This window comes from Garra rufa, chromosome 4, assembly GCF_049309525.1.
Source record: "Garra rufa chromosome 4, GarRuf1.0, whole genome shotgun sequence".
In the NCBI taxonomy this organism is placed as follows: domain Eukaryota; kingdom Metazoa; phylum Chordata; class Actinopteri; order Cypriniformes; family Cyprinidae; genus Garra; species Garra rufa.
The window spans coordinates 18,959,123-18,984,724 of record NC_133364.1 but is presented as its reverse complement, the minus strand read 5'-3'; the positions used below and the strand labels follow the sequence as shown (position 1 = coordinate 18,984,724).

The following is a 25,602-nucleotide window of genomic DNA, read 5'->3' as shown; positions in this document are numbered from 1 at the left end:
GACGCGTCGCTTTCTCTCATTCTTTCCAAAAACGCAGCTTGCTCTCCCATGGCGTCTGCCGTTGCTAAGCAACCATGACCCGCATCTGGAAAAACGAGCTTCCAATATGAGCGTATATTTTGACATCTACATAACGAACTTCAGTGCGCAAAAAACGCGACATATGAACGGCCACATACACCACGAGATTAAAGTCTAACTTTACATACTGTAGCTAAGACAACATTACATTTAAGTAACAAACAATAGTACATACCAGTCATATTGTGGTTTAACGTAATTAAAGTAAGGGACATAGCGTTTTAGCTAATTCAGATAAGTTACCTCAAGGAAAAAAGCGCGAAAATGCTCAACATAAAACATATGGATCTATCGTTGGATTCGGCACGTCGCAGACATTTACTTGAAAAAATATGCCCTTAAAAGATAAATTTTTGTATGAAATTATCTAATTTCGACAAAACATTACAAAGCCATACAGTATGCAGACAGTAAATGAACTTACCCCCGTATTTCTGACCTACTCTTTCCATAAGGCGTTAAAATAAAGGCCATATGTATACTGTAAGTTATACAAATAACACTACACTACACACACACACACACACACACACACACACACACACTTTATATAACAATAAAGCGATTGTTGAGGCAAAAAAGTACATCGCTTGGCTGCTTAAGTTACAACGTTCGTCATTCACGGAATAAAATGCCAACCCCGCACAGCGAAATATCAAATATTGCATTAAACAGTGAAATCAGTGTGCTCTAAAACACAACTTATTAAAAATAAAGGTAAATAATTATATAATCATATTAATTTACCTTATAATCCTGCTTGCTGCGAGGTGCGTGTCCGCCTGGCGACGAGACGAGTGAAGAATCCAGAATGTTCGATGAAGTGAAAAAAAAATAAACAAACCGGTTGGGTCAAAATAACCCAACCCAGGTGTTCATAGTGAAAGAACCCCTTAAAGTCCATTTGACCCAGCATGATCAACCCAACTGTGTGTTTACAGTGCCTCAAACAACCCAGAATTTTGACCCAGCACAATTAACCCAGCAATGTGTTTACAAAAATAACCCAGCACTTTTTAGAGTGTAATAACCAGACCAGACATCTGACAAGCTGATGTCAAAAAAAGAGCTTAAATGATTCAGACTAATTTCAGAGTAACAAAACTACAGCAGTAACAAGTTTATGTTGGTTAAATAAAGACTGTTTAATAGATTTTACAGTTGAAGATGAAACTTAAAAGATGTAGTTATTAAATTATATAAAATATTTCAAATTCCTATCGATTCATATTGAGTGCATTATTTAATTCTTATACCATCAATATTTAACGTATTTGTAGTGAACTATATAAGTATTTAAATAATTCACCCTTATAGGCTGTTTGTGTGTGAGCTTAATGACTTCCTGCACTTACTATATATATACTTAAGGGCGGTAAAAGTACTACAATTTATTATACTAGTGATTTTATAATAAATCGAAAAGCAAGACGTCTTGAAAAATATGGGGAGTTGAAATGGCGGCTGCATAATAATTAATCCTCTGCTGCCATCTTTTGGTTATATGGGTAATTCCATATTATTTTAGCCTAAAAAAGACGTTGTTTTCCGTGAAAAGTCGTTTTTTTCCCCCGATGCCGTTTTTATAAATGAAAAGTGAGTCCTTGAAGTAAATTTTATTTCACAGCTGTAGAGTTAGAAAATAATAATTAAATTAAAGGCTTTAAAATATTGCAAGATTTTAAAAATGTGTTCATGACTATGAAGGCAAGTTAGTGATTATCAAGAATACGATTAAGATGTTCTTGAAGGGAATTATTGCTAGCTAGCTAACGTTAGCGTAAACACGTTATGATAGTGTTTAGCTGTCAGCATTTAAATGTACAACTATGCAGATATGGAGAGTATGGGACTGCCAGGCTCCGCGTTTAAAGGTCCACTGAAGTGCCTTGAAACACGCAGCGTTATTCTATGTGGTGACATGCTTTTAAGTGAAACCAGAGCCATAGAGAAAGAGAGTTGCGACACGCTTTGATCTCGCCGCAGCGCGGTCAGGTGGTTGGTGGAGCGCCCAATACAGGTCCTTTTCCAAAAATTAGCATATTGTGATAAAGTTCATTATTTTCTGTAATGTACTGATAAACATTAGACTTTCATATATTTTAGATTCATTACACACATTTGAAAGTAGTTCTAGCCTTTTATTGTTTTAATATTGATGATTTTGGCATACAGCTCATAAAAACCCAATTCCTATCTCAAAAAAATAGCATATTTCATCCGACCAATAAAAGAAAAGTGTTTTTAATACAAAAAAAGTCAACCTTCAAATAATTATGTTCAGTTATGCACTCAATACTTGTGTTATGGAGGCCCAGGATGCTTCGATAGCGGCCTTAAGCTCATCCAGAGTGTTGGGTCTTGCGTCTCTCAACTTTCTCTTCACAATATCCCACAGATTCTCTATGGGGTTCAGGTCAGGAGAGTTGGCAGGCCAATTGAGCACAGTAATACCATGGTCAGTAAACCATTTACCAGTGGTTTTGGCACTGTGAGCAGGTGCCAGGTCGTGCTGAAAAATGAAATGTTCATCTCCATAAAGCTTTTCAGCAGATGGAAGCATGAAGTGCTCCAAAATCTCCTGATAGCTAGCTGCATTGACCCTGCCCTTGATAAAACACAGTAGTCCAAAGTACTTTTTTCGGATGAAAGCAAATTTTGCATGTCATTCGGAAATCAAGGTGCCAGAGTCTGGAGGAAGACTGGGGACAGGGAAATGCCAAAATGCCTGAAGTCCAGTGTCAAGTACCCACAGTCAGTGATGGTCTGGGGTGCCATGTCAGCTGCTGGTGTTGGTCCACTGTGTTTTATCAAGGGCAGGGTCAAAGGCGCCCAGTTTAAAAGGAAGAGAGCTAGACTGAGAACTAAGGGAGGAAGAACAACAAACAGAATGTCTTTTTTCTGAAATTTACAGTGCCTTGCGAAATTATTCATACCCCTTCATTTTGTTCACATTTTGTTATGTTGCTGCCTTATGTTAAACTACTTTAAATAACTTTTTTTCCCACATCAATCTACACTCCCTACTCCATAATGGCAAAGCAAAAAAAAATTAACATTTGTGCAAATTTATTAAAAATAAAAAACTGAAAAGATCCCGTTGCATAAGTATTCATACCCTTTTCTGGGACACTCAAAATTTAGCTCAGGAGCATTTATATTGCTTCTAGATGTTACTACACTTCAAGTGGAGTTAAACTGTGGCAAATTCATTTGAATGAGTATGATTTAGAAAGGCACACACCTCTCAGAAAAGGTCTAACAGCTGAAAACGCATATCAGAGCAAAAACCAAGTCCTGAGGTCAAGATAACTGCCTGTAGAGCTCAGTGACAGACTTGCGTTAAGGCAATGATCTAGGGAAGAGTTCAGAAAAAAATCTGCTGCATTGAAGGTTCACAGAAGCATGTAGCCTCCATTATGGAAGATGATTGGAACAACTAGGACTCTAGAAAATGTCTGAACAAGCTGACAGAGCTTGAGAGGTGAAAAGGTGAGGCAAAGAATGGCAGATAATTGCCAAATGCAGATGTGCAAAGCGTGTCACATCATACCCAAAAAGTCTTGAGGCTGTAAAGGTGCTTCAAATATGTACTGAGTTAATTGTGCAATGTACTTATTTCAGTGTTTTATTTTTGATAAATTTGTAAAATTTGCAAATCTGGTTTTTGCTTTGTCATTATTATGGTGTATGGAGTGTAAACTGATGTGGGGAAAATCTAATTTAAAGCAGTTTAACATAATGCTTCAACAAAACAATATGTGAAAAAAATGAAGGGGTATGGATACTTTTGCAAGGCACTGTAAGTGAGAGAAGGTGTACTATTTTACTTTGAGGACATTTTTATGTTGTGTGTACAGTATGTGTTTGGAAGAGAGGTGTGAATGAATTAATGATGTCTAAAGTAAGTAGGGCATGTTATAATGATGAATGTGTGCAGGAAGTAAGTGTAAGCAAGTGGAACTCAAACCCTCTCATATATCATCACAATACACAGTCCTAGCACTCCTTTCCCTCATCTATGGTTGCTGTATCCCTTCAGCACACATACACACTTGCTTATGAAAAAAATGAGAGCATAATGAGCAAACTTAAAGGAATAGTTTGCCCAAAAATAAAAATAATGTCATAATTTAGTCAATTTCCTGTTGTTCCAAACCGTATGATTTTTTTTCTTCTGTTGAACATGAAAGAAGATATTTTGAAGAGTGTGGTTTACCAAACAGTTTCTGGTCCTCATTGACTTCAGTTTTTTATTTCATATTTTTTACCAAGTCAGTGGGGACGAACATTTTTGTTTGCAACTGTGGCAACTTGAGTTTACTGATTAAATGACAGAATTTTCATTTTTGGGTGAACTATTACTGTAAACATGACAGCAAATAAAATATATACAAATAAAATATGCATTTGTTATATTATATAAATATTTGAGTGAATTAAGCAAGTAAGAAAGAAAGAATAAAAGAAAGCAATGATGCTTTTTAAAATATTTATTTCGGATATCATTGCACAAAATACTTAATACATCACTAAAATACTTTGGCATTTAACAATATGGTATTACATATCTCTAAATCTATATTATATAATTTGTGCTTTTGTAATTATTAAAATCTTATTCCTACCAACAAAGGTCTACATCATATGATGGTTCAGTTGGATCATACAAACATCTTCAAACAAACATAAGATGGATTTTAAGGTTCCCTTTGGGTGCAAAAAAGGATCTCCATCAAATATACCTCTGAGTTTGTGCGCTTGGAATGGAAGCGTTTTAAAACATCTTTAACCACTATTGTCATCTAAAAGTAAACATTACAACCATTACAACATTGACATTTTTTTATATGTTGAACATTGAAATCCAAAAATAAAAAAGGTTTTAAAAATAAGGTTCTACCACATAAACATACAACCTTAAATATCTATAAATGTCTTTCATAAGTTTAAAGAGTTTGTGCAGTATGACAATAACTGCATATTATTAACACCATCAATAATGAAGTGTATCATAGTTCCACTGAAAGTTTCGATCTCATATACCTCATATAACAGCAATATCAGCAAGTTTTATTGATTGGTTGGTCACCAACTGTGATTTGCTGGTTACTGATGATTAGAATAAACTGTGACTATAAGGAGGCATATAAGTGGTTGTGTAGTATGCTAAAAAGCAACATATTATCGCTAGACCAGGTTTTAGTTAGCTGGTAAACTTTATACAAAACAAAACACACATGAACTTGGCAAGTAATTATTCCATGAAGCCACAAATAAAGCTATTTTGTATATATTGTGCATGTTTGAAATGTTTTAAAGAGCTAGTGTTCGTTGACATAGGTGAGGTTCCTTTATACGATGCAAGACCATTCGCTGGGGGTCCGCCCATACTGCAAAAAAGCAAAAATGTTGCAAAGATGAAAACAAAATGGCATAATATGATTTAGTTCTATTTGCCCAATGTAGGTTGAGATGGAAAAACAGAGGTTAAATGTTTTTTGTTCTTGTTGAGGAGTTGCCAGAATACAATTGTTTTATTGTAACCCCTCTACAACATAGAAAAAAAAATTAAAGCCTAATTTTTCCATTTTACCACATGAGGGTGCAATAACCCAACTTTTAGGCCTCATCAAAAAATATGCAAATAATTATATTATTTTATGAAATGTTATTAATATTATATAAATTAAATATTAAAAGGTATATTAAGCAGAATAAAATGCAAACTACAAGAAAAAAAAAACAATAAAATAATAATTTCAACATAGTTTTAATGTATTTAACAGAATCATGAAATATGCATTACATTCTGTTACAAATAACACTAACATACATTATAAAAGGCTATGAAATATGTGTATGTGGTGTCTTACTTGAATATCTGTGAGCTCCTTTAGCAGTCTTGAGGCAAGTGGAGGAAAGTTTCCTTCACATGGAATATGTAGATTCTATATGGGAGGAGATTAGTATAAGAAAAACACATAGAAAATTTGTTAAACTCCAAAAATGTTGACCCAGGGGTAAAAATCTGTTGATTCGCTAGTAGTTTTGATACTGAACCATTGTGCGGTGCTCTAACCATCCAAAACAAACTGAACTCACCTCTCCCTGATACAAGATCCTGCCAACTGGACTAACAACACAAGCAGTTCCAGAACCAAACATCTCTCTCACTCTGTTTTCCTCCAGAGCCTGCCGCAGGTCAGCCATGGTCAAATAGCGCTCGGATACTTTGAACTCTCCCTGTTAGATAAAATGAAACTTTGAACCAAACTCTCTGAGAATAAATGTGTAATAATGTCACTGGGGTAGTGCCCTTAAAACGGACAACTTTCTACCTTACTTGCCCCTAAAAGGTTCAATGTAGTACCTTAAAGGGACAGTCCACACAAAAATGAAAATTCAGTTGTAATTTACTCATGTCACTCCAAACCTTTCTATTTTGAAGAATGTTAGTACCTGAACAGTGTCAGTTCCCTTTGAAGTCCATTGTATGGACAAAAAAAAAAATGAAATGGAAGTCAATGGGAAATGAACATTCTTCCAAATATTGTTATCTTTTTTGTTTCATTAAAAGAAAGAGAGTCATACGGGTTTGTAACAACATGAGGGTGAAAGTAACAAGCTGTTGTACATATAAAGATACAATTTTGTACTTTTTTCCTGATAGCATGGTTTTGACAAGTTTTACCCATTCGCGAGCAAGTTCTAGGATGCTTAGCCGTGTAACGCCTGGCAGAATAATGCCATCTAAAGGTGGTGTTGCCAGCTCCTCCTCTGGAAAGAAAAAAACATATGTTTTTTTATTTTAAACTTTTTCCCTCAGATATTAAAGTTGCTGTGAACTGTTGCTGCTGCTGTCTTTTTTTGACCACTAGATGTCAATATAGATGTTTAGTAGGGAAGCTATGAAAGGCTGTGTCCGCCGATGAATAAAAAACGATGACTCTTTTTTTTTTACAGTTTACATCTTGCAGTTCTGACTTTTCTCACAATTGTGTGACACAAACTTGCACTTCTGACATTTTTTTCTCAGAATTGTGAGATATAAACATGCAATTGTGAGTTATAAAGTCAGAATTGCATGATATAAACTCACAATTTTGACTTTTTCTTAGAATTTCATGATGTAAACATGCAATTTCAGGTTATAAAGCCAGAACTGCGAGATAAAGTTGCACTTCTGAGAAATAAAGTCAGAACTTCAAGATTTTTTCTTAGAATTGTGAAGTTATATTTCAAGATTGTGACACTTTTGTGCAATTGCGAGTTAAGTCAGCATTGTGAGATATAAACTTGCAATTGTGAGTATATATCAATCTTCCCCCCTCCAATTTGGACTTATTTTATTTATAAGTTTATATCTCACAATTCTGAGAATAAAGTCAATATTGTGAGAAAAAGTCAGATCAGCGAGATATAAAATTGCAGTTGTGAGAAAAAAAGTCAGAATTGCAAGAAACAAACTTGCAATTGTGAAAAAAAGGTCAGAATTTCTTTATTTATCAAAAATATATCTTTATTTTTCAAAATTGTACGTTTATATCTCAAAATTTTGAGAAAAAAGTCAGAATTGCGAGTTTGTATCACAATTTTGTGAAAAAAGACTCGGAATAACCTTATTTATTTATTTATTTATTTTACATTTTTTATTCAGTGGCAGAAACAGGCTTCCATAATATTAAGAAAAAAAGAAATAAAGAAATACTCTAAATGAGGTTTAATTATAAGTCTTATGTGATATGCCAATAAACATGTTAATGGATTTTTGAAGTATACTTAGTATGAAATATATGTATTTTAAATAAATGATGGCATAGGTTTTTTTTTACTAAGCTTTTAACTTGCAATTCAGAGTTGTTGTTTTTTTTAAAGCCACAATTACTTTTTGTATTCTCTGGCAGAAATTAGCTTCCATGAAAATGTAAATAATTGATTGTAGCCTTTTGAAGGTCCTGCAAATTTACTTTTAACTGCACATACTTTGTATTTTCTGTTAAAGTAAATATGCATAACCAATTTGTCTATTAAAACAAAGAGTAAAAAAGTAACCATTTACAAATGTAAACAGCCATCACCTCCTTTCTCATTGATCCAGTAGAGGAAAAGGTTCATTGTGCCGACCTCCGTGATCTGATGGTCCTCCCCATACAGCCACAGAACCTGCTGACAGCCGTAATCCACTGCCTTGTACTGGGCATAGATAGATGCACCATAGTTCCTAAAAAAATGGAGGTTTCACACATTGTACTATTTTTCCACAATCAAAGATCTGTCTTAGCCCTGAAAAACCCCATTGTCTTGTGGCATTATCATTCCTTCCGAAAATAATTCAGTACTGACTGCATTGCTGATACGTTCTGCATATAAATCTGCTCTCATGTGAGAAGTTTTAAGCTAGATTGCACACACAAATCCAAAAGTTTACTATGAGGTTACAATATTAAACCAAGCTTGCAAACATTTGGAACAAAGTTAGGAATGTGCCAATTAGCTTGCAACAATGCTCCTCATTCATTTGGTGTTTTATAGTTAAATACTCTCTCTCTCATTCCATCTCTCATTCATTTGCTCACCCCCCCATTTTGCAGTCGCCTGTGCCTCCTCTCCAGGCTCTGATGTATTTGGAGTCGGCCCACAGAGACACTGGTTTAACTCCCGTGCTGAAGTAAGAGCCCACAGGACAGAGGATGACGAACAGCAATGCCTTGTTGGGCTTCTTGACACCAAGGGTGGGCTGCTCACAAAGGCATATTTAAAGAAAACATAAGTTATGAAAACTTAATGTGTTCATTCATGCAATGCAAAAGTAATTTTTAAATGTATAGCTATTATGCATTCATCTAAGTATCATTAAGTAAAAGTCTAAAGAAGATATTTTGTAAATTTCCTACTATAAATATATCAAAACTTGATTTTTGATTAGTAATTTGCATTGCTATTAACTTAATTTGAACAACTTTCAATATTTAGATTTTTTGCACCGTGAGATTCCAGATTTTCAAATAGTTGTATCTCAGCCAAATATTGCCCTATCAAACCATACATGAATAGAAAGCTTATTTATTCAGCTGATGTATAAATCTCAAAATTATGAGTGGTTTTGTGGTCCAGGGCCACATGCATTTGTGAATTGCATAATATGAAAACCTGAAAAATAGTCAAAATGAGATTATCGCAAGCATGAGTGTTTATATAGCTCTAACCTCTGTGCCCAGGAAGGTGGGCCGGATGTACAAACTGGCAGAGTCTGAGTGAGGAACCCAGTCTTGATCCACCTCCACTAACTTCCTGATGCACTCCAACAACTCTGCACCATCAAAACTCTACATATAAACAGAGAATATGAGAAACAGACATGCAGTTTTGTGTCTGTATCTTGATTAAATACTCAATGTGAGTGAGATAAAGAGGAAAGAGGTGTCAATCTTACAGGCAGACAGGCTCTGTGGGCAGACTTCATCATCCTCTTCATGTTTACCATGGGTCTGAAGAGACGCACTTTGTTATCTGGTCCCCGGTATGCCTTCATACCTTCAAAAAGCTGCACACAGTATGTATTTACATTTAAACATAAATAAACGCTAATTATTAACTGTGGAAACGATTTTACATATTATGATGTCTAACCACACAGATGAAACTCCAGATGGTGTGGACAGACCTGTACAGCGTAATGCAGGGCAGAACATCCTGGATGTATGGACAGGTTCCCAAAAGGCTGGATGTGCGGCTTCTGCCAGCCTTCCTCAAGACTCCACTCAATGGTCAGCATGTGGTCAGTGAAGACAGTCCCAAACACCAGGCCATTCGGGTCAGGTTTTGGTTTATGGGTCTGTGCTAACTGTAGCACTGTGTCTGCGGCCTAAACAGAACATAGCCAAAAATACTCAGCATCAGATGACATAACACACCAGCCAAGAGTTTTTTACAGACACAGAATAGGGTCAGTCTGTGAAATCCATCTCACTATCCCTGTAGTCAGTTTTATGAATCACTCTGCCTGACAAAAATGCACTCAAACTCTGAAACTCTGGGATTAGACACTCTCACAGATTACATGTTCCTTCAGCAGCCTTCTGTAATCCCAGATTACGGTGGAAAGGTAAGCACCACACTGACCTCAGTGTTTATTAGCAATATATATATATATATATATATATATATATATATATATATACAGTTGCAATCAAAATTATTCAATCCCCCCAGAGACTGCAGTACTTTACAAATGTTTTTTTTTGCTCTTTCTGAAGATCCAGTACTAAATTGTATCTACAACAGTTTTCTGGCATATTAAAAAGTGATAATGTCAATATATAATTTAATGTTTTTGAGTTATAGGATTTTTTAATAACACAGCTATGCCAAAATTATTTAACCCCTATTCAACATTGCTGTTTTAAGACAGTTATTTTTATGGTCAGGAACAAAATTGTCTTAAAAAATTGCCTTAAGCCTTTACAAACTTATTCAAAATGGAATTAGCTTAGGGTGTTACAGATAGTATACTCTTAGCCCATGCATGTGCTGAAGGTGAGTAGCAAATATGGTAAAGTCAACAAAGCTCACACAAACTCAATAGAGAAGAAATAGTTTGCTATATTAGAAAGTCTAAAATTACATGAAGATTCCTAGTTCCTAGAGACACAGCTGGCAGCCGTATTCCTTAGATTAAAGTGTGTTGAACCAGAAAACCTTTGAGGCTGTTGAACAAAAAAGCACAATATCATAAAATGTTTGATCAGATCAACTGAGAAAAACTTGCAATGTACAGCCAAAGACTTGCAAGATGACCCGACGAAAGGAGGAAAAATATTTCAATGCTGTGTACAAGAGGAACACTAGACAAGTGTAGTCTTCATGTTGAGGAATCTTGCTGAATGCCACTCTTGACCAAGAAGAACAAAAAGGCTGCCTTGAACGTGCCAAAATTCATTTGGATAGACCTGTGGAGTTCTGGAAGATTGTTTTATGGAGTGATGTGTCCAAACTAGAACGTTTTGGGCATATAGATCAGCAGTATGTCTGGTGCAAAAATGACAAAGCTTATAAGTAGAAGAACACCATCTCCATCGTCAAACATGGAGGTGAACCAGTCCTGTTATGGGGTTGTTTTACTGTAGCAGGATGTGGAAAACATGACCATACAAAGGATGTCATTGATTTATGAAAGTATAAGACCATTTTGGCAAACATTGTGATGCCTTTTGAGCAAAGTCTGAAGCTAATAATCAATGGACTTTCCTGCAGGACAATCATCCTAAAGTATACGTTCAAATCTACTTAAGCTTGGTTTAGGAATCTGTCACAGAATGTTTTTAAGTGGCCTGTTCAGTTTCCAGATTTATTTCTCATTGAAAATACATGGTTGAATTTGAAGCAAGCAGTGGAAAAGTAAAAACCAAAGATGATCAGTGATCTGAAAGCTTTTTCAGGGGAGGAATGGCCCAAGATTGCAGCAGAAAGGTGACAGACGCATCTAAGCACTTCCAGGCAGTGTTTATTGGTGGTTTTAAAGAATAAAAGATTCTACACCAAATTTACTTTCAGGGGTTGAATAATTTTGAACATGAATGTTTAGAGACAATTCGATTTTTTGTCATTATTCATGAACTTACGTTCTCAGAATTACTCAAATGTGTATTAATAAACTTTCTTTAATAGTTTACTCATGCCTTTGTTGAATTGTTTTCACAAAATGTTGTTCTCTGCAGCAAAATCTCTTGCAGGTCAAGGGGGTTGAATAATTTTGATTGCAACTGTATATATAGGGTTCTATGATGGACATGGAATCCAGAATGTGACGCTGTATTTTCAGCCTCTACCGCCTAAATATAGTGCATTAACAGATAAAAATACTGTTTCTTTTGAGAAAAACTATCATCAGATCATAAAGAAACAGAAAAGGTTTGGTTTAACTTGAAGAAATTGTGACAGAAATACATTACTCAATGTAATGATAGTACTGCTACTACTAATAAAATTATTATTAAAACATTTTTAAAGGAATATTTACCAGAACAATTTAAATACACAACACAATATATCTGGGAAAAATAATAATTTAATTTAAAATAATAATTTAATAATTAATTCAATATTTATTTAATAATAAATAATTATAAAATCATTTATTTAGACAAAATTGTATGAAACCATTAAACAGAATCCAGAAAATGAATGGAAAACACAGAGTTTGGTTAAAATAAAACTGAATTTGAAAAAAAAAAAAACATTTCGCAGGGCCTTAAAACTGTAATTTTTGTTCAACTTTAAATAAATTGCTGTTAAATTGTGTAAGTTTCATGATTTAAATTAATTAGACATGCTTTTCGATTAATATTTTTATTTTATGCATTAAAAAATAGTTTATATAAAAACTAAAATTAAGAAAAAAAATTAAAATGGAAAAAATGGAATTTGTGATAAAATACAGATTTTATATATATATATATGTGTGTGTGTGTGTGCGTGTGACCCTGGACCACAAAATCAGTCATAAGGGTCAATTTTCTTTAAATTGATACAGTATTTGGCCAAGATACAACTATTTGAAAATCTGTAATCTAAGGATGCAAAAAAATCTAAATACTAAGACAATTGCATTTAAAGTTGTCCAAATGAAGTTCTTAGCAATGCATATTACTAATTACAAATTAAGTTTTGATATATTTACAGTAGGAAATTTCCTAAATATCTTCATGTTACATGATCTTTACTAATATTGGCATAAAAGAAAAATCTATAATTTTGACCCATACAATGTATTTTTAGCTGTTCCTACAAATATACCTGTCCTGTGCTACTTGAAAGCAAAGAATTATGACATTTTAAAATTTAATTGTGCACAGTGACAGCAGCTCTACATTTTCAGGCACCGACTTGTAAAGCAGCAGGAATCTGAGGACTGTGCTGTCTGACACCTCAGTTTACAAGTACTTTGTGACTACCTGACTATAAATATGCTAGATCCAATTGAACAACCATCCGTAATCTCTGTTGAGTCTCCAAAGCAATCATGTTGGCAGATTTACAGTGGTGGTCAACAGGAGTGCTATTATTGTTGTTGAAGATGGTGTTTTCAGTTCTTTAGTTAGTATGCTAATTAGTACTTTACATAGTATAAAGAATGTGCTATTTTTAAGAAAGCTATAATTTTGTTGAGGTTTCACTGTAATGAGAGCTGCTTTGTGGCCATCATCAAGTCATTGCCATGTTTGTCCTCATACAGTCCCTTCAAGAAGCTTAAATGCGCTTATCCTGATCAATAGACAAACAATGCTCTGCACACTGCCATGATGAACCCAAAAATAAACACCTCTGCAAAAAGCTTTTTTCTTGCAATTGAGTTTATTGCAACTGATTTTTTTCTCATAATTGCGAGATATAAACTCATAGTGGTAGTTATAAAGTCCAATTTTGAGTTTAAAAAGACCATGAGGTTATATCTCACAATTCTGACTTAATACTTCGCAATTCTGAGGAAAAAGGCAGAATTTATATCTCACAATTCAGACTGTATTACTCGCAACAGCGAGTTTATATCAAACAATTCTGACTTCATTTCTCAGAATTGCAAGTTTATATCATGCAATTCTGAGAAAAAAAGTCAGATTTGCGAGTTTATATCTCACAATTCTGAGTGTAAAACATACAATTGCGAGTTTATATCACAATTAGACTTTGTTACTCAAAACTGTGAGTTTATATCTTACAATTTTAAGAAAAAAGTATGTAAACTTGCAATTGTGAGAAAAAAATTCAGAACTGTGACATAAATTCCAAATAAAGTTACAAATCCCTTTGTATTCAGTGGCCTTCTATCTTCTATAAGCCTGTTCCACCCAAAAATGCAGATACAACCTAACATATTAAGCCCCAAAGAGGATATTTAAGCATCTGAGGATCCTCAAATGCAAACTGTGTGTGTTTTGCTTCAAGAGAGCAACCATACATTTGTGTTGTGTTTTACTTTCTTTTTTTATTCTTCATTAATGTATTAATTTAGAATAATTTCATGTGTTTCTGGATCAAATGTAACAATGTTACTATTGCATCTTCAGCACTATGATTTTGCTTATATGCAAACTGACAAGCATCTAAATTGCCTTCCACTGACTTTAGGAGTTGTTTTACCACAATTTTCTCTAAGGTTTTCATAATAATATGAGTTAGAGCTGTAGGCCGAAAATCTAACCTAATAAACCTAATTCCTCTGCCCCCGATTTCTTTGGAAGAGGTATTACATGTGAAGTCTTTCACATATCAGGGATAACGTGGGTGTCTAACGACCTCTAAAAAATAGGCTGCCATACAGGTGCAAGCTCATCTGCAAAATTTTTCAGAATGAATGCACTGAGGTAATCTGGTCCTGGAGCCTTCCTCTGGTTTAATTGTTTAAGAGTGCTCCTCACCTGTTAAATTGTAAGATCAATTCTGTCTGCCCACTCTGGTCTGACTGAATTAATAAATTAATAATACTTATATTCTGATCTAAAATATTCCCTTCATCAAACCTAGAGAAAAATTTATTCAGTTGATTTGCAAATCTCATTTGAATTGATTGCTTGCAAAACATGTTGCATTTACCTGCAAAGCGGGTGATATAATGAATAATATAAAATTGAGAAAAAAAGCATTCAATGCTGTGAGCAAATGCAATTTTTTTTTTTTTTTTGGGGGGGGGGGGGGGGGGTTAATTTTGTAAAGCTGATCAGAATTAAATGATGTGTTCAAGTTCAGTCTGTTCCTCACACAGAGTATCATATAACTTTCAAAACAAAAATTGTGTCAGTTTTGAACTATAAGAGCTTCAGTGCCCATTCATTATAATGCAAGAAAAAACTGACCAACATATTCTTTAAAATGTCTCTTTTCATGTTCCAAGGAAGTAGGAAAGTCATATGGGTCATATGGGAACAACATGAATGTGAGTTAAAGTTTACTTTTTGAGTGTACTTTACTGCTTCAATATTACATCTTTCCCTCAGGCACATACTAATGCTCTAACTTTGCAAGCAGCCACCAAACTGAGGCACGATTGCAGAAATTTCACTATAATACTGTGTTTATTGGTGTGATTTAGCTTGTGTGTTGAAAAGAACTCAGGCTTAATCACCACCTGAGTCAGAGAAAGGTAGAGAGAAACAGAGAGCATGCCCAAAGCCAAGCCAAGCTTGATTGACAGGGCTTACAGTGATCTGAGAGACTGGATTCTCTTTTACTCAGCACGGGACCTCTTGGAAGAGCTAGGACCTTTCTGCTAACTGCCAAAAAGAGGGTCCAAGGTCACATTTTGGAGCCATGGAGGTCAAAATACTGTATACTATGGGACAAGGAGTCTACCATTAGTCAACTCAAATGAGACAGTATAGCCACTCAGAATGCTTGGAAACAGTATGCGGACGCTGAGACGACCATAAGACTGTATGAAAAGTGGATTTATCAGAGAAATAATCAAGTTTTGACTGAGGAGGAGAGTTTCTAATTGTCTGGTGTATCAATCAAACATCAGAATGATGCCAATGGACATTCCGCTAAAGGCAAGTGCTGTTTATTACACTATATTTGTATTAAATATATAGCAATCTGTATTTTTATATATCTGACCCTGGACCACAAAACCATAAGTAGCATGGATATATTTGTAGCGATAGCCAACATTACATTGTATGGGTCAAAATTATCGATTTTTCTTTTATGCCAAAAATCATTGGGATATTAATTAAAGATCATGTTTCACGGAGCTATTTTGTACGTTTTGTACCGTAAATATATCAAAACATAATTTTTGATTAGTAATATCCATTGCTGAGAACTTGGACAACTTTAAAGGCGATTTTCTCAAGATTTAAATTTTTTTGCACCCTCAAATATTTGTCTTGGTCAAATATTCTCCTAACAAACCATACATCAATGCAAATGTTATTTATTCAAATGATCTTTCAGATGATAAAATCTGTATTTAAAAAAAAATTACCCTTATGACTAGAGATGCACCGATCGATCGGCATCCGATCGCAATCGACCGATAGGGGCGCTATCGGTTTTGATCGGAGTTCTCAAAATAGATCAGAGCAGGCTATGGCGAGTGGATCGTGCCACGGATTACCAGCCGAAGGCGACGGTCGTGTACTTTTTCGTTTGAGAAGGGTTACGTCGCCACACAGACGCGTGACACCAACGCCGTGGAGAAGTGCGTCGCCTCAACAGACGCGTGATAAGTTACGTCGCCTCAATAGACGTGTGAATAGAATTTCCCCTCGGGGATAAATAAAGGAATTCTGATTCTGATAAGAATGTCTCTGTTAGATTTGTTGAATTTGTAATACATTGTCAGCACAGCGGTAATTTCCCCAGTTTCATACAATAAAAATCAAAGATGAACATGTTTATTTAAAATCAAGTAACATAATAAGTAATTAAACAATACCTTAAGTATATTTTGATGGATATAGCCTTGTGTTTTATTTTATTTAAAGGGATGTATTTGCATTTTACTTAAAGGGATAGTTAACGAAAATGAAGAACTTCAAAACCAAGTAATCACTATAGGCTAATCATTTTAATTTCATTTCAGTCCTTTTGTTATTTTCTTTCTTCTGTGAAACAAAAGTTTTTGTTTTTAAAATCTCATCACTTGAAGGCACTGTTCGTACTCTCCTTGCACATGGAATAAAGCTAAGAATGAAATCATAAGTTATGGATTGTCAGAATACTAGATCAATAGAAAAAAAATCATAAGAATAAAAATCAAAGTACACTTTCATTTTATTATCCAATAATTTTGATGACTAAAAAAAATACAAAATAGACACAATGTTTTTAAAATAATTAATACATTTTACAGCATGAATAAAAATCCCAACAAGAACAATACGTAATGTTTCAGATAAATGTTTAATAATTTAATAACAAATTGTAAAATGCAATAAAAATCAGGAATCTGTAAATTTGATAATTCTCTTTAACTTTTATTTAATTGACAAAAGTACAAAGAATAGATTTTCCAAGTTTCACTGACCAACTTAAATATATTTTGTAAATATAAACAAATTTTGATGGCTACACCACACTAAAAAACGGGACAGAGGCAAAATAAAAAAGGGTTTTATAGTATCTAAATTGGGCTGTTTTGAAGCAGTTTGTGAGCAGGGTAGTAGTATATATATAAGTACAGTACTTATATATAAGTACAGTAGTATTAGTAATATTTAAGGTTATCAGATTTGGCTCATCAGAAAGCTATATATCAAGTGATGCTGTTGGTCCACTGGGCCATAGCTCATCTCATCTCTGTGCTGTGGCCAGATGAGTTCACTGGGAAAAATGGATGTCAAGCTGTCAGTCCCACTTATATTAGGGGTAGAAGATTCCTTCTCCTGTGGCTCCATCTAGTGGACAACATTAATATCACCGCCTTCATCTTTCAATTAAAATGGCCGATTAGCGTCCCAATGATAAATTCCTGAAACTAAAGCCGACACGCTACGCTACAGCCATGAATGGAATTTGGTCTTAAGGACGGATCGTGCCCAGTAGGTCTGGGTCTGTTCTTGGCAAAAAAGTGTCCGACTGTGTCTAAAGATAATAATCTTAGAATCCAAGAACCAGTCATTGCCATTCGTTTTCACAAAGATTTTTTAAACATTTAATATTTGTCACTGCAGCTATAGCGGAGAAGCGTTTCCTGTCATATGTCATTCAGCATTAATTTAGTAATTTTATCAAACATTTTGCTTGATAGGAAAAATCTCTGTTGTTGTGCTTTATTTCTTGTCTTTTTCAATTCGTAAGTTTACCTGCAAATTTAAATAGTTTCATTTTTATTCAATCGATAGCCTAAATTATGTCAGTGATTCTCTCATTTTTAAAGATGATCAAGTATTATTTCGATCGGCAGTCTAACACAAGTTAAGCTTATTGCCCCATCTATAGATTAGAATACAGGCTAATTCCTTCATTTTTAACTTCTAAAAATTTGTTATGAAGAATAAAACAACTTCAGGCTAGGCTAACGAATTTCTTCATAACCTATATACATAAGTTATAGCCTATTCAAAACGAAGTTTTCATATATAAATGAATAAATCACGAATATGACGAAACAAAATTATATGTAGATATAGGCTAGATATATAATATCCTCATCCATTTGATACAAAACTATATATACATACATACATACATACATACATACATACATACATATACACACACACACACACACACACACACACACACACACACACACACACACACACACACACACACACACACACACACACACACACACACACACACACATACATATACATATATATTATTATCAAAACCAAAGTATACAAAACCATATATATATGGTTTTGTATACTTTGGTTTTGATATTACAGTGACTGGAATTTATTACGTAGTGTTTTATTTCGTTGTAATCATTAACTTGGGAAATGTAACGAATAAAAAAATAGCCTGCATTTAACTTAGGTCTACAGACAATTCATTTTAATCCCTGATTGTAGAATCCATCAAAAAAAAAAAAAAAAAGATTTCTTGAAATTCGTTTGCCGTGTTAGGTAAGCAATCTTCATTTATTCTTCTAAAGTGCAAAAACGTGCTCAGTGCATGCTAAAATCAGCAAACATTTGTGCAATTTCTTAAAAGGAGGTTGCTATTTTGGATTTTGGATACACAGCAGACGAATTTTTTTTTTTTTTGCTCTTTAATGGATTGATGCATGAACAAATAATGCTATATTATCATATTCGTGATTAATGAATACATGTAGACTTCGTTTTGAAGTAGGCTATTCGTTATGAAGAAAATTCGTTAGGCTAGCATAATGTTCATTTAATATTCTGCATAATAATTTTCATTTATTTTTTATTATACTGCAGATCGAAATAAAATAATTTTAGATACTCTTTAAAAATGAGAGAATCACTGACATAATTTAGGCTACTTTTTTCGACTGGAGAAAAAAAACGATTTAAATTATAATTATTATTTGTTTTGCTCTTTAATTGATTCTATTATTGACTTGAAATCGTGTTACATATGAATGGTCTACATGAGATGTATTATTGCTCAAATAAATGTTTTTAAAAACACGCTAAAAATGTTATAATTAAGGGAATTTAACATAGACCTAAGGCATTTTAAAAGACATTATACAATGTGTCTACTCCTCATGCAATAATTACAAAAAGAAAAAGAAGCATCGGACATAATCCAAAACTAATGTAATAGCTAAACAGAACATGAAATATCATTATCACATATTCTTAATCATACACGAAAAAGACTTCATATTATGCAGCAATTATTATGCACTGTTTTAACTAAATAAAAGTAATAGCCAATAACAAATAGCCTACATCTACTTTAATGCAAACTTTAAATTTAGTTGAAGGAGACGACGTATGAATCAGGCGTCTTGTGGGGCGACGCACCTAGTTCAGACGTACTTATCACACATAATTTTTTTATACATTTCTCATGTAGGCCGCCGTCACGTCGCCGCCATTATTGGTTCCAACAGTGACGTCGCCGTGACATCGCCGCGGGTACGTCGTCTGCCCTCCCTATTAATCCCATTCAAAATTTGACACGGACTGACGGCGACGGAAGGGTAGACTGCGCCTTCGTCTTCTTCTGCTTAGCCTTAGAAAAGGCATTATCAACTCGCCATAAGCAGGCCGATCAGATGACGTTTACAACAACAAACAGCCGCCAGAGCACGCATTCCCACTTCTCAGACTAGGGTCTCCTAATGGGCGCGGCTGTCTCTACAACGCATTAACACTGAAGATGACGTCGCCGGTGAGGGGATTTCCTCCCCTCTGGTCTATGCATCCCTGCCTCTGCTGAATTATTTTTATCCACGGTGGGGATAAAACGTCCCGCGAAGCCGCTCCTACGTCCCGATCTAAATCAAATTATTTGCAATAAGCGCTTTAAAGGCGTCTAAATCAAATGATTCGCCATACGCGCTTTGAAGTTGAACGTACTGAATCAAATGATTCGCGATCCGATTGGAGCGCTTCAAAACAGTGAATCTTTTTGCGACGCAGTGGTTTACTGATTCTGAGTTTCCAAAAAGCTCCGTTGATACTTTGCTCACCTTCTCTATAAAATGTATTCGTTGTTTGAAATTAAACCATTACTATTAATACAATGTTTTTATTAAATTGTGATCACATAATACAGCTTCTGTCATATTAAAAAAAATGCATGACCTGACACTCATTATCTGGTTCTTGTCTAAAAAGACGGGTATAATGCGCGTTGTTAACAGATTACAGTAACAGTTTGGTCAACCTCTCCCTATGGAGAGAGAAAAAAAAGTTTCTAAAAGCATCCCCCCTTCTGTTTTTTTTTCACAAATTGCACCCTGTATATGTATATGTATGTGTATATGCATATGTATGGCATATTTATTTTATTTTTCCACAAAAAGCTTGTTGCTAAACTCTAAATTGTGATTTTAAGAAAGAGCCTCCTGAGAGTTAAATGTTTATTATGGTGCACATGTGTGTTTTGCACAATCATTTTTTTATTTTAAGATTTAACTCTTTTATTAGATTTAACTTTTTCCACAGAAAAACTAAGGTTCATAGTTTACAAATTGTGTCAGCTCTAAAAGAGTGAAATGTTGTGTTGTACATAATTACTGCCAAAAGACAGTTTAAGATAGTAAGCAACACTTACTCTATGTAAGCTGAGTCCAAGTTGTCTGAGAGTCTTGAGAGTGTTCAATATTGAAATTTGCCTCAGCCTGCAATAAAACTGGTCAATTCATGATACTTTCTCATTTCCTACTTTTTATACTAATAATACAATGTCAATGTTTGTACATGAGACAACAATATTGAAGAATTTATGGATTTGACGCTGTGATCGGTAATATCGGGATCGGCAGATACTGCTTTTGGTGATCGGTGATCGGTGATCGGCCCCCAAAATCCAGATCGGTGCATCTCTACTTATGACTGGTTTTGTGGTCCAGGGTCACTTACAGTAATCTCTAATATGTGTATATAATATGTCTTACCTTAAAGCTAGAGGCATTGCCAGCCACACCATTCTCAAGTTCCTAAAAGGGAACAAAAATGCAACATATAACAAGCATAACTGAAGCTGAAATATGCAATCACATATGCAAACTCATTTAAATTTTCGATTCAATACATTTGCAAAGCTCTTTGGCCCTTTAAGTACCTTAAAATGGGAATACATAGGCTAAACTAAATTCACTTCATGTCTTATTATATAAAGATGCATGAGCTAAGATATAAAAATAATGCTGAATTTAATTATCTAGTCAAAAACGTACATCCATGAGTGTAAGTAAAACCTTTTAGAAACAGATTGAAGAAATCAGGATGCAAAAAATGTCCTGTCTACAGAAGACACCAACCTCCATCCTGAAACTGAAACCTTTATATTTAGTCTATCTGTTTATAGAATGGTCACCAACTAAGTTTAAGTGTTCAGCAAGAGCTATAATTATAACATATTTCTTTAGGTCGAAGACTGTGCTGTGGTAAATGATAACACGTTTTCTTACAAGGACGAAAGAGCATATTTTTGTCTATATACAATTTACACTGAATCAGATTTGTGCTATAGAACATTAGCTGTGGGTTGTAATCTCAGTGGATGAAAAAGACTTGATGTCCTGTGAAAAATAAGACTTTGGGGTAAAAAGTATATTTTTGCCTTACAAATGTAACCGAGCAATTTGAATAACACTCAAGTAAAGTGCAAATTATCCCAAAATAATACTTAAGTATATGATGGCCTAAACAATATGACCTTTTTAATTAAATGAAAATGCAAAAAACTATTGTAAAATTATTGTAATATTCAATTGTTCCAGTAAAATCCCTCCTAAAATAATAGTAAGTATAAAAAAAAGTACTTCATATGCCTGAGGAACTCACCCACTTAGACATCGTCAGGTTCGGTCATGAAATGAACGTGTAGTTGCTTAAACATGAAATGATATGTGAGTGAGCCAATTTTTAGTGACCAATCAGCTGGATTGAATTAAAGGCACACCTCCATGCATTGCCCTTCATTACACTTGCAATGTTTACAGTTCAGTCAACAGTTTGATCTCATAGTGAACTCCCAGGATGTTTTCACAATGTGAGGTCACATTCAGCATTTGACATTTGACCTGCTTAATATTTTTAGCTTACAATTAGCTCACATTTTACTCACACTGTGAGTATCACAGTATGAGAATGGTGTTATGTCAATGTGATCATTGCTTTATCTCAAGTGTTGTTTGGGAGAAGATGTTTCCTAATAGTCTAAAAAGAAGGTCACGCTAAAAGCAATAGTTACAGAACAATTAGTGGTAGTTTTGTACCTGTTATATATCAAGCAAAGCAAAACTGTGAAAAATCATATTTCGATTTAACAAGCAATATTTGTATACGCTGTTAGCGTAAGATAGTATTCCACGTGTGTTTAACCTGGAAAGTATGTCAACATTAATGCAACTAGAACCTTATTTTATATTTGATTAAAAAACCCTGACAGGGCATTTTGCCTCCCTATTTCAGTAGTCCGGTGACGTATGTGTATCAATAACCTACATCATGATGTGCGTAAACACAACGTACATCTGACGAACGCATGACCTTTAAAGATAATATACACGTTATATAACGTACGACATATTTCCAGTTTAACACAATATATCGTCTACGTTGGTGTCAATTTCAACACAACACAGAATAGCGCTTTCAAAACTGTGAAAACCTATGCGCCACGACAGAGATTTCATTAATCTCCGTCTTAACGCGCACGCGACCACCGCGCGCGCACGTGCCTACATACGCGGTTTATTACAAAAATGTTATGAAATTGTTTAAGCACATTCATATCATAAAACACACGAAGGTGAAAACCATAGATGTGTGTCTATTATAACTAAAACGCTATGAATGCGACGCGCCCGTCTTTACCTCTTGAGATGATGGTGCGTTCGTGGCTGATGCAACGCTCGCCATGATGAAATGCGCGCCGTCTGTAAACCTTACAGATTACACATATCAAAGCCAATGTGGTAAAACAAACAAAACATGTTTGAAAGTGTACCAAGATGGAAATACAGGTTTTGTGCAATCATTAGAAATTATTGATTGTGTAATGGAGAGAAATTATGGGATGGATATCATATAGACACTTGGCCTGAAGGTTATTTAATATTCAAATATTCACTAACAGTCAAAAGTTTTTGAACAGCAGTAAGATTTTTTAATGTTAAAAAAGTCTCTTTTGCTCACCAAGCCTGTATTTATTTGATCTGAAGTACAGCAAAAACAGAAAATGTAGAAATGTTTTTTCATTATGTAAAATAATTGTTTTCTATTTGAATGTATTTTAAAATGTAATTTATTCCTGTGATCAAAGCTGAATTTTCAGCATCATTACTCCAGTCTTAAGTATCACATGATTCTTCACAAATCATTCTAATATGCTGATTTGCTATCCAAGAAACATTTATTATTATTATCAATATTTAAAACAGTTGAGTAAATTTTTTTAAAGATTTTTTTATGAATAGAAAGATTCAAAGATCTGCATTTATCTGAAATAAAAAGCTTTTGTAACTTTATACACTATGCTATTCAAAAGCTTGCAGTCGGTATAATTAATGCATTAATTAATTCATTAATTTTTTTGGGAAATTATAGAAAAGAATACTTTTTCAAGGATGCTTTAAATTGATCGAAAGTGATGATGAAGACAATAATGTTACAAAAGATTTCTATTTCAGATAAATGCTGTTTTTCTGAACTTTCTGTTTATCAAAGAAACCTGAAACAATAATAATAATGACAATAATAATAATAATAATAATAATAATAATAAATATTATGTGACTGAGTAATTAGGCTAAAAAATTCAGCTTTGAAATCACAGGAATAAATTACATTTAAATATATATTCAAATAGAAAGCCGTTATTTTAAATAGTAAAAGCATTTCAAAATTGTATTGTTTTTGCTGTACTTTGGGTAAAAACGTAGCCTTGGTGAGTAGAAGAGACCTCTTTAAAAACATTAAAAATCTTACTGTTCAAAAACGAATAAAATGCGCATTTATTTGAGTGTAAATGTAAGGGAATTATGAATGATACGCCCTCTGTCAGTTGCAGTTCCATCATTGGTCGCACGGTGTCAGTGCGCCACAGGGTTTAATACGGCCTTCAATCAGCTGCTTGGCGCTTCACACGCTTGTATTTGTGAACCGACCGCGACGGTAACATTTGAACAGATTCAGGTGTGTTTGTTTTTCCCAACCTTGGCGTCTCAATATTTGTTTGTCCACTAAAAACGTTCTCTAAAGATAAAAGACACCCTGTATGAAACTAAAGGTGGCCGGTATTTTCATCTTGAAAGTGGCAAGAACGTTTTGCGTCTGTCAGTTTGTGCAAAGTTTATGTTTGATTCGCCATTAACGTTAGTCGGATTTTGACAGGTTGGTTTGCCTTTTTTGCTTGTCTGTTTTTGATGGTCTTAGTTGTATATGTGAGATGAGACTTTGAAAATATGTAAAAGGTAAAAGTGTGAGGTTTTTATTTCTTCATACTACCAGTCAAAAGTTTTTAAACCGTAAAATGGTAAGATGTTTTTTTAAGTCTCTTCTACTCAACAAGCCTGCATTTATTTGATCCAAAGTACAGCAAAAACAGTACAATTTTGAAATATTTTTACTATTTACAATAGCTGTTTTCTATTTAAATACATTTAAAATGTATTTTATTCCTGTGATTTGATTTCAAAGCGGATATTTAGGCATTACTCCAGTCACATGATCCTTCAGAAATAAGTTTAATATTCTGATTTGCTCAACAAACTATTATTATTATTATCATTATTATGTTGAAATCAGCTGAGTAAAATTTTCTGGTTTCTTTGATGAATAGAAAGTTCAGAAGAACAGCATTTATCTGAAATAGAAATCTTTTGTAACATTATGAATGTCTTTATAATCACTTTTGATCAATTTAAAGCATCCTTGCTAAATTAAAGTATTAATTACTTTCTCACACACACAACAAAAATATACTGACTGGCTTTTTAATGGTATAATGTTACAAAAGCTTTTTTTATTTTAAATAAATGCTGATCTTTGGATTTTTCTATTCATTTTAATCCAGAAAAATGTTTCTTGAACAGCAAATCAGCATATTAGAATGATTTCTCAAGGACCATGTGACACTTAAGACTTGAGTTATTATGCTGAAAATTTAGCTTTGATCATAGGATAAAATTACATTTTAAAATGCATTCAAATAGAAAGCAGTTCTTTTAAATAGTAAAAATATTTCACAATATTACTGCCTTTGCTGTATTTTGGTGAGCAGGATTAGTGAGCAGAAGAGACTTCTTTAAAAAAACATTTGAAAACTTTTGACTGGTAGTGTATGTGTTTAACTTATTTTTTTCATTCATTGAGTGGGTCACCATATGGGGATTGTCTACATGGAGGTCACATG

At 34.1% G+C, this 25,602-nt stretch overlaps 1 protein-coding gene across 2 annotated transcripts; it reads right to left on the bottom strand.

The window, feature by feature from the left end:
* Nucleotides 1-4,559: 4,559 nt before the first annotated feature.
* bcat1 (branched chain amino-acid transaminase 1, cytosolic) lies at nt 4,560-23,159 on the bottom strand. Of its 2 annotated transcripts, none has more exons than XM_073838060.1 (11): nt 23,064-23,159; nt 21,137-21,178; nt 9,749-9,949; nt 9,518-9,628; nt 9,291-9,410; nt 8,661-8,821; nt 8,163-8,305; nt 6,776-6,861; nt 6,187-6,327; nt 5,958-6,032; nt 4,560-5,474 (listed from the first exon to the last, which is right to left on the bottom strand). In XM_073838060.1, exons 1-11 carry the CDS (start codon nt 23,106-23,108, stop codon nt 5,436-5,438), a joined length of 1,164 nt encoding a protein of 387 aa, XP_073694161.1. In that variant the 5' UTR covers nt 23,109-23,159; the 3' UTR covers nt 4,560-5,435. The 2 variants fall into 2 exon arrangements, with proteins under 2 accessions (XP_073694161.1, XP_073694162.1); XM_073838061.1 differs by lacking the exon at nt 23,064-23,159 and adding an exon at nt 22,029-22,064.
* Between the last annotated feature and the right edge of the window lie 2,443 nt (nt 23,160-25,602).

What these genes read in the sequence shown, in the direction of transcription:
- bcat1 (XM_073838060.1), bottom strand. Translation starts at nt 23,108, where the DNA reads ATGGCGAGCGTTGCATCAGCCACGAACGCACCATCATCTCAAGAG. An exon ending in CCCACAGAGCCTGTCTGCCT is followed by an intron (nt 9,411 to 9,517) that starts GTAAGATTGACA and finishes GTTTATATGTAG; the next exon opens with AGTTTTGATGGTGCAGAGTT. An exon ending in GGATCTTGTATCAGGGAGAG is followed by an intron (nt 6,033 to 6,186) that starts GTGAGTTCAGTT and finishes CCTCCCATATAG; the next exon opens with AATCTACATATTCCATGTGA.